The 18,822-nt window shown below is 37.7% G+C and overlaps 1 protein-coding gene across 1 annotated transcript in view; it reads left to right on the plus strand.

The window, feature by feature from the left end:
- The window catches only part of LOC118829885 (neurexin-3-like), a 44,994-nt gene extending 26,947 nt beyond the window's left edge, over positions 1–18,047 (plus strand). The window contains exons 7-8 of the mRNA XM_036736723.1: positions 11,267–11,386; positions 17,887–18,047. Coding sequence (XP_036592618.1) covers positions 11,267–11,386; positions 17,887–18,047 — 281 coding nt within the window. The remainder of the gene's footprint in view (positions 1–11,266; positions 11,387–17,886) is intronic.
- The last annotated feature ends 775 nt before the right edge of the window (positions 18,048–18,822 follow it).

Raw genomic sequence — 18,822 nt, forward strand, 5'->3', positions numbered from 1 at the left:
AGATGATGTCTTGGGAAAGAACAGAAAGATCCAGAACTTAGAGGTTAGAGTGCTCACAAGTGCGGATGAAGAATAGGGTTTGAGGTTTCAAGAGAGAGGCAGAGGGAGAGGGAGAATACAATGAATTTTGACCAGATAAGGGAACTTCAGAGTTCATGAACATGGAAATGTCACATTTGTGGGGGATGGCAAGATCCCAGGATATTACCATCTCTATATGTGGCTACAGGTCATGGGATATAAGAAAGTTAAGGAACTAGGAATTTAGTCTATTGGAAGGAATACCAATATGTATGTTGAAGTCTTCTAGTATGAGAGCAGGAACTGAAGAGAGAAAGCCTTTGAACAGACACTGAACTCATTGACAAAAGAAGAGGGGGGTCCTGGAGGTGGCTAATCAACAGCTAGCAGGATTTTGATTCTGTAGTAAGTGATGCTGGTAGTGAGAGAACCTGGAAGTGGCAGTGGGGAACAAGGAATATTCCAACTCTCCCACGATGACCAGTGAGTTGGGGAATGAGTTAAAGGAGGCCAGGGAGCCTGTGTCGTCAGGAAGGAACTAGGTTTCAGTGAGAGGCAGAAAGAAAGAGCAATTTAAGGTATTTCAGACTCTATGGTCAGCCCAGTCTAGTCATAAGTCTTTAAGTAATTTTCCCTCATAAACTGAGAAGATTTAAGCCAAATCAGGGAAGTGCCTGGGAAGGTAAATTAGTCAAAAAGCAAGTATAAAATGTAAATGGATAGAAATTCTGCAGGCTACAAGGATCTGATCTTCCCTCATATATGCAAATGTAGACTTCTCCAACAAAAGTGGAAAGTGTGGACAGAGAATAACAAAAGTGAAATGTTTTCCATGCTGAATGAGCCCAGAAGCCTCAGTAGCCACAGGCTATCGTAAATATCTGGAAATAGTAGTATTGAAAGGAGCTGTTTTTAACTCTCAAACTTCAAATCCTTAATTCATGCCTTTTAGCAGTGGAAATTGAACAGATTGTTCTGACTGATACTGAAGGATTCTCTTACTTCCAGAATGCTTTTTTTTTTAAATTAATGTTGCTTTTATATATAAAGGGACAGGTTTAAGTGTACACACTCACACCCTCTCCAAAAGACAATTCAAAAGTTATGGCCAGAAAGGTTTGGGCCCTAACCAAGAGTGAAAAGCACACTAGTGTAGTTTTGAGTGCTAGCTTTGGAGTTAGAGGAGTTGGGTTCAAATTTTGGTTGTGCCACTTACTACTTGCATGACCTAGGACAAATTACTTGATCTTCTGGCCTCAGTTTCCTCATCTTTGAAAAGAGCAAGTTAGATTTTGTGATCTCCAGGGTCCTTTTCAGCTCTAAATTTCTGCTGTCATGGGGAGAAAATTGCACAGCACGAAATCAGAAGAGTTCTTTATGTAGCATTACAAACTGTAAACAATGTGCCTTCTTAGTGTGACAGCTGTCTATTTTCTTGAATGGTCAAAATACGGTGATAAAGCACAGCAAACAACCATTGTCCTGTTGTTTTGTATTCAGCCTGCCAACCTGGGGAAAAAAAACATTCAAAATATTTTAGAAACACCTAATTCTTAATAATGTCCAATGAAGGGAAGTGGCAGATATTAATTAGTGCCACCTTACAAATAGGGACATTTAAGGCTTGCTTGGCTTGGTGACATCATCTACCCAAAGGCCCCTGTAGATATCATCAAAAATGAAAATAGTCACTGACCCTGAGTTCCCAGTATGCCAAACTAGTTTTGCCAGCCCTTTCCCACTTCAAAGACTCTAAAGTTCATAACAAAGTCTCACTGTCATCAATGTCATGTTTCTCTATATCAGTGAAGGGGAGCTGACTCAATAAACTTTCATGGCCCTCAAGGATGTACAGTAACAGCTCACAGCCGCAGAGTAATTTAATAGGACAAGCAATGAAAAAATATCTGTTATCCCACCAAGGTTATAGGAATTTTGTAGTAGTCATAAGATTTATCGTGTCCAGATTATTAGAAATTACATGAAATGATGCTGTCTAACGGAACAGAAACAGTAACGGGAGTCAGAAGATGAAGCCCTGCCTTCATTGACCAGCCTTTCCAGGACTTGTTCTCTCTCCTTCCCTAGTACAAGAGTAAAAGCCACTGTTTTTTTTTTTTCTTTCAGGTTTTCAGGCTTGCTGGATTTTGAGTTTGTAGAGACTTAAATTAGAATCTTTCCACTGATACCAGTTGTGAGATGCACAAATCGCTTAACTCTAAAGCCTTAGAATCTTTCTTATGCAGAAGTATCTGGTGGTATAATGTGTAGAATGCTAGATCTGGAATCAGGGTAACCTGAATTCAAATCCAGCCTCAGATACTTATCATCTGAATGATCTTGGGCAAGTCACTTACCCTTCTTATGACTCAGTTTCCTCATTTGTAAAATGAAAATAACAACGGCAACACCACCTCCATCATGGGGTTGCTGTGAAGGTTAAATGAGATTAATATTTGCAAAGCATTCTGCAAATGATAAAGCACTATGCACATGCTAGCTATTATTAAAATGGATACAATAAGCTTTTAACTACTTATTCTTCAGAGAGTTATTTTGAGGATCAAATGACAGTTAGGTCATACGGGAGAAATGAATGCCAGATATGGATTCAGGGAAACCTGTGTTCAAATCCTGCCTCAGAGGCATAGAGATATGTAATCCTCAGCAAGTCACTTAACCTCTCAACCTCAGTTTCCAATATCCATAAAACGGATAATAGCAGCTACTTCACAGAATTGCATCAAGTGAGATAACATCTTTGAAAAGCTTTGAAAATCTCAGAGCACCTTATGAATGCTGGCTATTATTAATGTATGTAAAGTATTTTGCGAATAGCAAATCATTTATAGAAATTCCAGGTATTATCACTATAAAGACTACAGTAATGGCAGACCTTGAGTTGGTTTTCCTCTCTGGTCATCCATGCTCACTCTCACCCTCAGCCCTCTTTGTAATCAAGGAGGTGCCTAATCAAGAAGGCAAGTCAGGATTGAATGTCTCCTGGCTGTGAAGTAGGTTATTTTTCTGATAGATATTCAGAGCTACCTGACCTCCAGAGGGATGAGAGGCATAAACTTGATTTCATTGACACTGGGTGCTATTTAAAATCAGATCTCTCAGCAACTCATAGAATCATATCATAGAATCGTTAATATCATGAATTTCAGTCATAGACATCTCTCTTCCTTTTTGGACTGAATATGAGGGATGAAAACATTTCTGCTCAAATGGACCACGTATTATTGGGAATAAGCCGCTTAGGCTTCCTGTTCTTCCTCAAGGTTACAATTGTCTACTCACATCCTGAGAGGAGTTAACTATGTATATGATCCTGGGGAGGTCAGTCAGAGAATGTTGCCCCTTAGTGAGCAGCAACCAGCTAGAAATAGGGAAATTTCAGAGCATAAGTGAGCTTCTCCAAATCCGAATAAGGCATTTGTATTAATTAAATGTACTTTGCTGTTTGTCCAAATGTAGAAAAAGGCTGCCCTTTGGCAGAAGGGGTGATAGGACAGGGATGAGGAGTGACTACTCAGAAAGGATTTATTACCCTAGGGAAACTCGGTCCATTCTCAGTGGTAAGAGTAGAGGCACTTTTCTGATTGATTCTAGTATCCTGATATTTGGAAGGACAAAAGAAAAATAGTAAACATAATAAAATGTGTTCTTGTTCTTGTGCTGTGGACACAGGGCATACCATACATGCTTTCCAAATTAAATGCAAAGGCACTGCCTGAGCAGTTATACTAATTTTGGTTGTGTAGGTAGACTATACCTACTATGAACATATGCTTATACTTTGTGTCTTCAATACAAAGGTGGGCATAGAGAAGCAGGGAAATTGTATTTGGAAATTGAGTTCTAAATAAAGAAATGCAAGAAACAAAAATGTTTAAAATTGTTCAGAATCATCATGAATGCACATAATGAATATTTTCTTTGAGATAAGAATGAAGCTTGCTAGAACCAAAAATTGGTTGGACTATATGATCTTGGAGGTCCCTTCCAACTCTTGAATTTTGTGATTCACAGATAGATGTGGTAAGTAGCAAAAAAAAATCACTAAATATAAATTTTTTTACATCAGTGTAATAAGGCTATTGACTGGTTAGTGCAAAGGTTAAAATCATCACCAAATTAGACTTTAAAAAGATTAAGATAAAAGCAATACAGTTGGGTGGTTCCGTGGACACAGCACTGGTCCTCATTTCAGGAAGACTCAATTTTGTGAGTTCAAATGTGTCCTCAGATATTTACTAGCTATGTGACCTAGGCAAGTCACTTAATTCTGTTTGCCTCAGTTACTCATTTGTGGAATGGGCTGGAGAAGGAAATGGAAACCACTCCAATATCTCTGCCATGAAAACCTCAAGTGGGGTCATGGAGAGTCAGACACAACTGAAAAATGACTTAAACAACAACAACAAAAACCATAGTACATAGTTATAAGAAATCGACTGTAACTTGGTAGAATCAAATGATAACGGAATAAATCAGCTTTTTACCCTGACTGAAAATGGACAAAAGTAAAGACTATGATTCAAACTTTCATCATGTCTTTGTAAAGTTTAACCCGTGCAAAACAGTTGCCACAACTAGGAGGCTAAATGAACCCAGGTACTATATCAGTGAAGAAAACTTGATCTCCTTGCCAGAGAAAGAGAGAGAGAGAGAGAGAGAGAGAGAGAGAGAGAGAGAGAGAGAGAGAGAGAGAGAGATGGCATCCAAAGGAGTGACGGTTTAGAGTACAAATTCATTGGCAAAACATTATACAGAGTGGGTGGAAGATTATTAACAATGTAGTCTCACAAAGCAATAAAAATTAGTTAAAATGAAAATTAGCCCACTGAGAACTTGGCATGAAAACTACATAAGCCAGATCATGCTGAGAACATTTATAGATTAAATTTTAAGGAGAACAACAAATATATGTGAAATAGAATCTACTAAATTTTATATGCCTATCTTGCTTCATCTTAATAATATCTGAACCATGACATTTGGATGTTACAACTTGGTTATCAAATATGCTTATCATGTAAGGAAATTTATATCATTTTAGGATTAGAGATGGACTTTAGGAAACAGTCAGTTCAATCTGTTCATTTTATAGAGAAGTAAGTCAAGATGAAGTGAATTACAAAGGTCAATTTAAAATCTTAGTATTTGGCCAAAGATCTTTGAAAGAAATTCAACAAATTATTGCCAACTACTCTCGTTTACTTGTGTTATATAAACTATACTCCTCAGTGTATCAGAAACATAAGAAATAAGATAGGATATAAATTACAATTAAAAATCATTGAGACCTAAAAATACTAACAGTGATGTAAAAATACTTGAAACTTCTGAAGACAATGTGTTCTTTTCCACAGATTTGTGAGTATAATTCCCACTCTGAATTTATGAGTCTCTGGGAAACTTCCAAATCGGAGTAATCAGGCTTAAATATATACACAGAGCAGCTAAAAGTGAAAATTATTCCCCAACAATATAAACAGATATATTGTTTCAGTTAAGACATTTTCTTTTTTTATGCAGTGGTCCTGAAAGATAAGTATAAAAGATATGCATCCTGAAGGTTAGTAAAATATACACAGTATGTACTTAATAAATGTTGCCTTTTAACTTGGAATTGATTTAATTTCAAAGGCATTTGGGGATCAGTTTTCAATACATCTCAGATAAGTGGAGATTCCAAAAAATGATAATAATTATAGACTTAAAAATCACCAAGGAGACATCAGAAATATTATCTAGTGTCTATACAATCTTTGTGAAAATAGTGTAGAGTTGAAGCTAGGGCATCCTTGATGAAAATAAGAAAGCTACAGACAGTTTTTAATATATGATTATTACAGCAGAATACTAACTGAGAGGTGCAGAGAATTTAATATCCACTTGTATTTATTAATTTACAAAAATATTTAACTCATCAGAATAAAATATAGCCTTAAACCTCTGCTAAAACAATGTATTTTTCTAGATCTATGCTAAAATCATATGAGTCTTTGATGGATATAATCAGAGATAACGTTATTGAACAATCTGCTGAATACACTATCAAATGAGTCATTAAACAGGAAGACACATGCTCACCTTAAGGTGTTTCTATGTGTCATAGTAGATAATTCTTCGCTCAGTCCAAAGAGAAGAGGTATCTCCTGAACACAGTAAAGTTTTTTACATACTTCTTTTGACAATGTGCTGATTACATCAAATTCCATTAAATTATATGATTTCTTCAATGATAATCATAGTCATTAGACAGAGATTCACTTAGCCTTCCAAAACGTATTGGATGAAAGATGCATATTGCCCAGATTGTAAAGTACAGTTCGATAGGCAGCCTGTTCAATCAGTCCCATCACTATAAGATACAGACGGAGATAGAGATGGAGATATAGATAGAGACAGGTGTTCTTTCTATCAGCTACACAGTGCAGTGGATAGAGCAACAGGCCTGTAGTCAGATAGACCTGAGTTCAAATTTAGCCTCAGATGCTTCCTAACTGTGTGACCTTGGGCAAGTCAGTTAACTTCTGTTTGCCTCAGTTGCTTCAACTGTAAAATGGAGATAGTAACAACACCTACCTCATAGAATGTTTTGAGGCTCACATGAGACAATATCTGTAAAGGGCCTAGCACACAATAGGCACTATAGAAATGTTAATTATCATTATTATTATGTAGATATGAATAAAGATAGGGCCTGAGCTATATGAAAGGAAGCAAGGCACAGTGGATAGAAGTCTGACCTCAAAGTCGAGAGGATCTGGGTTCAGTTCCTGCCTCTTACACATAATGATCATATAATCCCTAGCAATTCACTTAAGCTTTCAGTGCCCCCAGGCAACTTCCTAGATTATAAATTATAGAATAGGTGACAAGTTGTATTAGTAAAGAGAAGAGAGGAAGGAAGGAAGAGAGAGGAGGAGAGAGAAAGGAGAGAGAAGGAGACAGAGAGAGAGAGAGAAAGAGAGAGAGAGAATGAATCAATCAAAAATAACCAAAAAGTCAATGAAGAGAGAGGAGGCTGCAGCATAATACCAACAGGGACATATTTGAGAAGTGATATAATAGACATTATCCATAATGCCTGGAAAAAGGTGAGGCAATCAGTAAGAAGAGGGAAGGAAAATGAATGGCAAGCCTAAGTGCTATTATTTGTGGGTCCATAAAATATTAAAGAATCAGAGAATGGCCACCAGCATGCTGAATAGTGTCCTATAGAAGATTTATGGGAAGACATAGGTACAACATAAGAAGATGTGGAGGAGTGACCTACCAGGAGGAGGAGTATCCATACCAATGAAATCATGGATTTATTGGTATATTGCAAGTGCTCGCTTTAACATTGTATCTGGTTCAGTCTATACATTATTATTGTATTCAAATGTATATTATATACAGGTTTATGGGGAGTATATCATTTAGGCCAAGACTTCTTAAGTTTTTTGGGTGTCATGAAATCCTTTGGTCATCTGGTGAGGCCTATGGCTTCAGAATAATGTTCATAAATGCATACAATAAAATATATAAAATTATGAAAAAACTGATTACATTGAATAATTCAAAATATTAAAAATAAACAAGTTGAGGGACCCCAGGTTAAGAACGCTTGATTCTAGTCAAGGCCTTTCTTTTATAGATGAAGAAGCTAAAGCCTGAGAGATTGATGTATTTGCCCAAGTTTAAAGAGCTAGTCAGTGACAGGGCTGGGATTAGAACCCAGATGTCCTGTTTTATAGACTAATGGTCCTTCTATTATGACACCGTCCCTCAATAAATACTCATTCCTATTCATTCTATGGTTTCTACATACTCATTGTATGTTGTAAGACATAGAGGTAGGTACATCCTATTTTCCCCCTGGGACTATTGCAGGGTAATGTGCAAAGATATTAAAATATCATTTTTCTCTGACATGCCGTTTGGTCCCCTTATGCTCACACATCTACCTATTCAGATCTCACACAGTAATAAATGAGAAGAAATATCTATTGAGTAAACAGCTAACATGTATTGTAAATGGATCATATATTTATATGAATCAAATCATTGTTGAATCAGTTGAAGAAATATGGTGAAATCAAGATGGATATAGATGATATGCAGCAACCTACCTTTCCTTTGAGTATTCAGAAAAGAAGTTTTGGTGTTAGAACAAGAAAGTGAGGTAGAAAAGGGAAGGGGTAGAGATAGATGCATTTGGGAGCTGTTTTATTCTGGGAATCATGTTGCTACATGATGGGCCTACACTGTGATTGACCTAGTAAGCAACAGGGGCAGGCTTTGAACCCAAGACTTCCTGAATCCAAGGCAAGCATGCTAACAAGTATGCCATGCTATCTCTGATGGGGAATTGACCCCTTGTTTAAACCATGTATACGGTGGTTGTTCTTTCTTCCTCTAAATAATTGCGTTCTCCTTTATAACAGCATGCTACCTCTGAGGGCTTTGAGACTCTGTGTGTAACTAGCCTCTCATTTGGTGTATTAAAGGCACATTGTGGGTTTTTTAAGTAGCCTGTTGTTAAATTCATGTGCCTTTGACAGAGATAAAGTTCATTTATCTGCAGGCCCCTTCCTCCCCTTGACCCCTTTCTCCTTTCCCACCCTGATCTCCCCCTGCTGAGACTTTAGAAATAACATCTTCAGCAAATTCAGGGTTGGATCCCATTGGATTCGATTTAAAATATTTTATGATATTTGTAGTATTCCACTAAGTGCTGTAAGGAATCTAAAAGGTATCAGAGATATAGCTGTAGATGAGGATATATAGATATGTAAGATGGTTCTTTTCCTCAAGGTTCTTACAATCTATGGTGAGAGATAAGATATGTGCATACAAAACAACTAGATAGAGAAAATGAAAGAATTCAGTATTTAAAATATTTTATAAATTGTTTATTTGCATATATTCAGGCACCAACAATATATACTGCTAAAAATAAGTTCTATGGACAATTAAGAGAGGGATCATATCTATAGATGTCCTAGAAGAGATTGCACTAAAGATGAAATTGAAAGGATGGACTTGCGTGAGCATAAGCAAGTCGCTATACTTAACCATTTGAGCCTCAGGTTTACCATCTATAAAAGGGGAACAATAATTCCTGTAGCCCCTACTTTAAAGAGATGTTATGTAGATGGGAAGAAATCATATATGTAAAGCACTTGGTAGTGAAAAGGACGGTATGTGTCTGCTATTACCATTCTGGTTAGGCAAAGTAAAGAGAAAGAATCTACAATTTAACATCAACCAAAAACATGAAGAATTATTTTGTTTTCCTTTAGATATCAAGGAAAAGTAGGCCATGTGTTTCTGCTTCTTTTATGAAATCAAATTACCGTTCCATTGTTTGGGGTGAGCTGTTTGGTCAGAGAGCCCTGTGTACTTCTCAGAAGATTTTATCCTTTAAAAGAAGCTGTCCTGATTTGCCATTGTTAATACAATTTGTATCATGCAACATTCAAGTTTAGGACTCATTGGGACATAACCATTTTCCTTTTCTCACCCCTACAAGGATGCGTGTAATTGCCAAGGAGAGCTGGAGCAACCCAGAGGCTAATCTATTTTCCCATTGTTTTAATTATCTTGAGCTTTCTCACTCCATATCTTAATAATTTTGACTTATGAGGGATAGTCTGTAATACTGATCTCCCCATTTGGCAAAAAAAAATGATGGTAGCACAGAAGCAGTAATGCTTGTGGGTATGATGCTGTCTTCGGAAATGTATCATGTCCCCATATACGTAGAACTCAGTGTTAATGTACACACAGAAATTTTGTAATTTGTTTCTGCCTTGCAAATACTTTTGGAAACATGGACTAGCATTTAGACCAGCCAATGGACAAATTCCTTCTTGACACTAATCAACTTTCCTAAATGAATGAGGATTCTATCTCGACTTTAATTTGTGGAAGAAAAAAGTACCTCCACCCTGCTCCCCCAAACCACTTTGGGAAAGTAAATTTGGCCTGAGGGGTTTTCTTCATCAACCTGAGTCTTAATTGTTTTTTTTAAACAGAAGTATCCTCAAAGGGACATTATTTTTTTTCCCCAAATCTTGGGGATGGGGTTGGGGAGACACAGTGGTTAAAAGTAATCTAAAGTTTGGCCTAAATACAGGCTGCTTTAACATAGGAAGGAATATGGATTCCTCCCATATTTTCCTCTACTAGGCTCTAAGAAGCCATTATTCAAGTCATTTCAACATGCATTTATTAGTTTCACATATTTAAGATTCTTCTGGAGATATGGAGATGAAAAAAAAAGTGATTCCATTAATAATAATAACAATAATAATAATAACATGAATAATAATTGCTATTATTTATATAGCACTTTAAGGTTTGCAAAGCACTTAAAAATATTTTATTCTCACAAAAACCCTGGTAGGTAGATACTGTTACTATCCCCATTTTACAGATGAAGAAACTGAGTTAAACAGAGGTTAAAATGGTCTGCCCAGGGTTATGAAGCTAGTAAGTAGAGAAGGAACTTGGATCTTCTTAACACCAGGTCCAGTGCTCTGGCCACTACACTGCCTATCAAGTTGCCTTCCAGTAATTTACAGTCTATTGGTGAGGTACAACTAATGTAAAGACAAATGTCATATGAGCTTGTAAGTGGGTCGGAGGAGAGTTTTGGAAAAAAGTGATCTAGGAAGACTTGAGGAGGAAAAGAATGGTTCCACCTGAGGGGTGGAGGGAAGTAGGCAGGAATCCGGGAGGGCTTCATGGAGAAAACGGCACCATCCACTTAATTTTCTATTGCAGTCTTCAGGAACTTCCCCACTCTCGGAATACAAAAGGACTTGTGAAGTGTATTTCTTCTACCTTTGTATGATTAAAGTAGAAATCTTTACCTGAAAAGCCTGGAAAGAGCACAAAGCAGTATAAGATAGTCTGCCTGTCTAGTTGAATGGTAGAGATGAAGCTTTTTTGCAAAGCCTGCCTCAATGAAAATGTTTAATTACCTCCTTTCCATTTTGTGTGTCACTGTTAACGTTTTGTAGCTGCGTGTGTCTTTGTTGTCTCTTGTTGACCCTGAATTCTTGTTGCATGACCAAGAATGGAAATTTTGGGTGGTTGTGCTGTTCCTTGATTGGGTTGTCTTTTGGCATGAAAATAGTGAATTTGCATACTCTCGTTCTTGGATCTTTATAGTTCCTTACCTTCCTTCTTTGTCCCCCTTGCCTTTCTCTCCCTCTCCTTTTCTCGTCTCCATCACCAGGACCAAGCACCACCTGCCAGGAAGATTCATGTGCCAACCAAGGTGTCTGCATGCAGCAATGGGAAGGCTTCACTTGTGACTGTTCCATGACCTCCTACTCTGGGAATCAATGCAATGACCGTGAGTAAAATGCTTTCATGCTTAGGAACTTGGGGAGGGATAGGAGTCTGGGAGAAGGCTTAAGAGAAAAAGCATCATGAAGGTGATTACATTCTCTTCACTTAAAGCAATATGAGTTTCTCTTCAAATTCTTCATTCGATATATCCTTGGAAAGTAAAGAGATCGCTCCTTCACTGAAAATACTAGGGTAGGTTTTTTCCATTAAAGAAATTAATATAATTAAATTGTGTTTGTCATCCCTCCTTCTTGCTTACATCAATGTTGTTTTTTAATGTGATTTTCATTATCATAGAATAACGATTTTTGCCCCCAAAAGGTAGTATCTTATTCCTTACAGGACATTTTTAAAATGGTGTTTGACTTTCCATAAAACTAAACAGTCTAGATAACTTCTTCTTAGAATGTTTCATTGCTGAGAAAGACTAAGGGATGTCCCCATTTTCTAGGAAGGACAAGAGATCCAAAAATCCCATGGCTTCACCGAATGACGAAGTCTTTAGTTGTCTTTCCTCCTTTGTTCAGAGAGAGCAGCATATATTATTTTATGTATAAATTTGTGTAGCCACATGTATATAGGAAGTGAAAATGCTCATTATCTATATAGTTTGTACCAAAGGATAGAGTCAGTAATCTTGTTTCACATTAGAGATTCCTATTTAAATTATCTTCCTTCTGTTGATAAATTTAGTACTCTAAACCAACATCAGTTAACCTAGAAAGGTGCCATTATGGTAGAAATGGTTATAAACAAAAACAATGGATAGATAGATATAGACATAGAAATATAGATATAGAAAGATATATGAAGATATAGAACCATATCTTCACATATCCTTATCTATATTGATGTCTATCATCTATGTAAGTTATAGATCGACATAATAGAAAAAAGAAAGAAAGGAAGAAAAAAGAAAGATATTAAAAGGAATCTGTGCTAAGATTTTTGGAACACTTTATATATATATATATACATATTGTATAGTCCCATTAGTACAATCTAGGTCCATAGGTCATCTTCCTTGCCTGTACCACTCTAGTTAAGGAAGATTACTTCTTAAAATTTCTAACCATTACCAGGGAGAATTTGGAAGAAAAGACCAAACTATACCTGCTGGGCATTAGTTACCATCTGATTTCAAAGTCCATGGGTTCTCTTTATATCCAGGATAAATTATATCACTTCTCAGGTTTATTTATAAATGCGTGTGCTATATTAACAAAGGCCAGAGCATCTAAAGTAATCCAGTGCTTTATTCAGAAAACCTCCAGGCATTAATTATATACCTGTTTATCTCTGCCTGGTGTCTTATTACTTCATTATTTTATCATGTGAGATTTTCAGTTCTTCTGAACTTCTTTGCCCAATTTTTCTCTGCTTCCTTTCTCTGTTCTTCCTCTCAGTCTCTCCTGATATAGTAAGGAGAAACAATTGATGAAGTGGGAAGTACAGAGAAAAAGACCTTGAAACGTGTTAGGCTGAAAAGAAACTTGCTGTTCTATGGCCATAATGCACAGGATTTGCTGTCTACCACTTTTATAAGATCGCCTACTGATGCTGGTAACCATTTTACTAAGGCTCACAGGTATCAGAAGTCTTCATTCCCTCTCATGTGACATGAAGGTTGCTTCAAACTTTGATTCTGGAGGTTAAAAAAGCCCCCTTGAATTTGAGGGTAGCTCTCTGCTTACTCTTTTCTCCCCACTACAATTCTCGGTGCTTTTGTTGGACTCAAAGCTAACAGTATTTTCCCAAACATTAGAAGCATACATTTTCACACAGGTGTGCTTTTCTTAATAGTTAAGTATTAGTGTATTGGTGTATATGCATAAGTATGTATGTGTATATGTACATATATATATGCATATGTATGTATGGAATATGGAAGAAACAGAAAGGTAAGTTATTCCAGCGATGGCAAGGAGATCGTTCTGTGAAAACTGATCTTTAAAAGGTAAGTGAACTTTTATTCATCTAAAAATGCCTCTCTGTTAACAATGATAACTTTTCCCGGTGCCAGGCATTCATTGTTTGCCTAAGAATGTCCTTTGGTCATTTTCTGTTTCCTTGGATTTATTTCCACTGTTGCTAAGAGCAGATTGTGTTAGTAACCATGAGCCTTATGGCTAGCTACAGCATGACCCGACCTGGACGAATTCACCAACGCACGATGAAAAAGTGAAGCTGATGGTAGGGAGAAAATTGGATTGTGTGACTGGTATTTACTTCTCATTACACAGAAATTTCCTTATGATACCCAGGTTCAAGGACATTGAGTTTTGCTTCTTCTTTGGAAATGATTGTGCACCACCATGTTGGTTTTCCTGGAGCTCCAACAGCCTGTTATCTATCATTAGTGTTAGAATTTGCTTGTTTGTTGGCCTAACCTCCTCAAGGAAGAGTGGTGTGTGACCTTTAAAAAAAACCAACAGGCAGGACAAGCTAAGAGTAGAATCTCAAACAGATGTGCTTTAATGGTATGCTGTAATGCACACATATTATTTAGATATGTAAGTCATGACTGGAAAGTAAGAGAGTTGCTTTTTCATCAAACGCATTGGAACTTCTACATCCAGATAAGTGTTATCCTTCAGTGTTTGTCTTGGCAGGCTTTCCACTTACTCCACTAACGTTGCTATTGCTCAAGATGTATTTTTAACTCCTGTTTTGGAATTGCCTTCCATCCAGTTTTTAAGCCTCGCTAGAAAATCAATTCCATTTCCTTATGGGCATAGTTCACAGACTATTATTTTCTATAGCTATTTGGCTCATTAAGAGTTGTAATTTGCTGGTGCCACACATACAAATGTGCAGAATATGTAACAGGATATTGAATCTTCTGCCTGCTGTGACATTTACATGCTCATTCTCAATAAACCTTTGGTAGCTTAGCCTGAATTAGGATTTGCCAAACTCTTGTAGCCTTCAGTATGACCAAGAGCATTAGGAAGAGAAAGAAAATGAGTGCAGAAAGAAAGGAAGTGGAAAAAGAAGTGGGAGAAGGGGAAGAAAGGAAAAGCAAGGGACATTAGGGAATAATCAATTGTTACTATTGTTTTCTCTGTTGACTAGAATGACAGCAAAGCTCCAATGGCAGTTAGTGATTTTTCCTGAATATAGGTAGGATAGAAGTTATTTGAGGCTTAGAAAGGGGTTGCATAGGTATGTCTTGTGAGACTTTCAACCTGGAGGCCTTCTGAACTGTGTGCCAAAAGGGATAAATGTAGAGCATTTGAACTAATAGGCAATTTCTCCAACATTGAGTACTTTAGGACGATGACTGTATCCTCAATTAGGGTGAATAAAATTCAAGAGAAACAGTTCTGAATTTCTACAAGTACTTTCTTTAATATTTTTAAAAACTAAATAATCTGTGGGAGGAGGAAATAACCTTGTTTCTTCTGGACTATTTTGTCAGGTGATCATCATCTTAAAAAGCAGCAACTCTTTCTTAGGGCGTTGGGTGAAATCATTCATGATATTGTTTGGGGTCTTCTTTTTCTCGCCAATGAACTGAATTATGTTTCTCTTGAAGGTTTTTGAAGTATGGCCAGATAGTGTCCCTTACCAAAATACATCCAGTAATCTCTTCTTGTTACGTATGAAAAGAGATTTACTTTTCATTTTATAATTTTCTTTGAATTGATGTAACAATATGATTCAGTGTAACTGTGAGTACATTTTAAGAGCAGAAAATGACTCAGTTTCTGGACAAAGTGAAGAAAGATACAAAATGAATCATGCATCGGTTGGGTGTTTGCGGTAAGGCAGAACAAAGGAAAATACTTTATGAATTCATATACCTTGGAATGCAAAGTTCCCATCTAGTATTTTACTTAATCTCAGTGAGTGATTACCGTGCTTTCAAGGATACTGCTAAAAAGATTGGATGAAGAAATACCACTTAAGTAAAAAGACAAGTACGAAATATCTACATATGTAGACACAACTGGTGGCACGGTGGATAGAGTACTAGCAACTGAGTTCAAGTCCTGCCACAGACACTTCCTAACCGTGTGACCCTGGGCAAGTCATATAACCTCAGTTTACGCAACTGTAAAATGAGGGCAGTAACAGTACCTACCTCTCAGGATTGTTATGAGGCTCAAATGAGATAATATTTGTAAAAATGTTTAGCACAGGACCTGGTTGGTACTATATAAATCCTTATGTCAAGGCCTTGGTTGGTACCATGCAAATTCTTATTTTTACTCTCTTCTTCCTCATATCCCATCTCTGCCCCTTACTAAGTGTGACCCTGGTCAAATCATTTACCTTCATGCATCTACCACATTTCTAATACGTCACAGAGGGGTTGGAATTTGAACTGGTAATTAACCTATTGGCACACATCCATTTTCCCGGGGTTGCCCAATGACTCGATATCCTTTAGATCTTGTATTTGGTGTTATCCTAAATCTCATCCCTTCTTTGAAAAACCTTGATCTCCCCATTTCATTTGCATTTTAAACCTGTTAGTAATGAACTCTCTCCTTTGTCCTCCTGTGACAAAATTATGGGAAGCCATTATGTCATCAGGCAAGTCGGGTACCTGACTCAAGGTTTGCATAGCCGTGCCATGCACTTTGCTTATAATTTTCTCCCTCCCTGTGCTCTTAGGCCTCTGCTGTGCTCTGCACACCCAGAGTACTTTGTCATTTTTAAGCACCATTTTTTTAAAAAGTGGTAGCTTTAAGCAGGACTTGACAATGTTGTCACCTTTTAGGTCACCTTTGGCAACCTTTGTCTTGTGATTCAGAGTGCGTTACTATGGGCTTACCTGTGGTCTCTGTCCACTTAAGAATTTTCACCATGTGGATTGGCTTGTGGCTTATTAGACCCACAATGCAGATCAAGTTTTTGTCACCTTGTTTTCTTTTTTTTTTTGGGTTGGGAAGAAACAATGTTATCCAGGTCCTTAGACCTCTTTTAAGCTGCCGTCTTGTGGTAGTTTCCTGGCCGGCGATTCAGGTCAGGCTACTTGTTTGAGAAATTGCCAGGCTGACACTGGTGTGGTAATAATAGATGTTCTTTGCTTGAAACAGATCAATAATGAACAGCTGTGGTTAGAGCAGACCGTGGAGTGTGAAGCACCTTTTCAAACACTTTTGCTGGAGTGGCTGTTAAGCCACTCTGTTGGTTATCGATCAGTCTTTTGCCTTTTTATTTATTGTGTAGGTTTATTTATTTTTTTTTGATGTTGGGTGTAGTATTGATCATAACTGTTAAAACCACATTCCCCATTCAGGCTTCAGGAAAAATAAGAGAAACTCATGTTAGCATTTGTAAATCACGAAGTACGGCATGTCTATACTTGAATATCACTTCTTATACACATGTAGCCACACACATTTCTACATCTCTTCCCTTTAGTTCATCCTCCACAGAGTGGCTTAATTGCTTTTCTGTGACTACAAATCATCCCATATCATTCTCCTCCTCAATGAACTCTAGTGGCTCCCTGTGGCTTCTAGGGTAAAATATACACTCTTCGGTTCAGAATTAAAGCCCCACACAACCTGATCCCAACATACTTTCCCTGCGTCATTGGATAATACCAACCCTATTCTGTGATTTAGTCAAACTGACCTCTCTATTACTCAAAAAAAAGGACATTCCTCCCTTCTTTCTTTTTTTTTTTCATTTTAATTTAAATTTATTTATTTGACATATTTAGTTTTCAGCATTGATTTTCACAATAGTTTGAATTACAAATTTTCTCCCCATTTCTACCCTCCCCCCCCACTCCAAGATGGCGTATATTCTGGTTGCCCTGTTCCCCAGTCAGCCCTCCCCTCTATTACCCCCCTCCCCTCTCATCTCCTTTTCCCTTCCTTTCTTGTAGGGCAAGATAAATTTCTACGCCCCATTGCCTGTGTATCTTATTTTTAATTGCATGCAAAAACTTTTTTTTGTTTGTTTTTGAACATCTGATTTTAAAACTTTGAGTTCCAAATTCTCTCCCCTCTTCCCTTCCCACCCACCCTCCCTAAGAAGTCGAGCAATTCAACCTAGGTCACACGTGTATCATTATGTATAACCCTTCCATAACACTCATGTTGTGAAAGACTAACTACATTTTGCTCCTTCCCAACCCATCCTGCTTTATTGAATTTTCTCCCTTGACCCTGTCCCCTTTCCAAAGTGTTTGTTTTTGATTACCTTCACCCCCATCTGCCCTCCCCTCCGTCATCCCCCCCCTTTTATTTTTTTTTTCTTCCTCCCTCTTCTTTCCTGTGGGGTAAGATACACAACTGAGTATTCCTCCCTTCTTTCTGTGCCTTCGAAATGGCTGTATGCTGTGCCTGTAATACAACCACTTCTTACCTCCATCTCATAGAATTCGGATTTTTGGTGGCATCCCTTGAGCATTTCTTTCTGTGTAAAACCTTTGCTCGTCACCTCTGTTGGCCCAACAACTTCTAAGTCCTTTGCCCCCAGGCTACCTTGTATTTATACTCTTTATCTTCATTTTGCTTATGTTTATGTGTGTAATGACAGGAATGGAAGTTGGCCCCACATGGATGGTGAAACTCTACTTTTGTCGGAGAGGATACTCTCCTTGTGAGTGGCTTGAAGAGAGGCAGAAGAGACATCTGGAAGCTCTTCTTCCTCCACCCTTATCCAAAGGAGGATTTCATACCTGCCAGGAAGGAAAATAGGAGGTTGTGGGCAGAGGCCATCACTCTGTTCTTCTCAAAGGGAAGAGGGGTAACAGACTACAATTATATCTGTCTGCTCTCTTAAATATTGTTCATCTAAGGGGATATGAGGGGATATGAGGTAGCACAGTGGATAGAGTGCCAGGCCTGAAGTCAGAAGACTCGTTTTCCTGAGTTCAAATCTGGCTTCAGACACTTACTCGTTCTGTGACCCTGGGCAAGTCACTTAACCTTGTTTACCTTGTTCCTTATCTTTAAAATAGGCTGGAGGAGGACATGGTAAACCACTCCAGTATCTTTGCCAAGAAAACCCCAAATGGGGTCATGAAGAGTCGGACACAAGTGAAAATTAACTGAGCAACAAGAAAGGGGAAATGATCATTCCATTTAGATGTCACTTTGTCATTTTGGGGGGAATGAGTACCCCAAACTATCTAAGACTTGATTCCCTTCCCACTCAATACCAATTCCACAATGAACATAGTGAATAGCAAGGAAGTCATTTATCCAAACCAGAGCAAAACAGAAATCAGAAGAGGTATACCTAGGAAAATATATTCCAGACAATACAGCATGAGGGAACTCTCCCATTGGGAACAAGATAATTCTGTTCAACCAAGAAACAGCACCCTTAATCTCACCCAAAGGGAAAGACCCCAAAGCCTCTAAAGTAGATGGCTGGGGATAGGGATGTGATGAAGACTATCAGCTCATGTCTTCCCAGAATCTAATCCCTCAGCAATCTGAAGTGGGGTTGGCTTCTTCCATCTTCTCT

This window comes from Trichosurus vulpecula, chromosome 8 (genome assembly GCF_011100635.1).
Source record: "Trichosurus vulpecula isolate mTriVul1 chromosome 8, mTriVul1.pri, whole genome shotgun sequence".
Classification (NCBI taxonomy): domain Eukaryota; kingdom Metazoa; phylum Chordata; class Mammalia; order Diprotodontia; family Phalangeridae; genus Trichosurus; species Trichosurus vulpecula.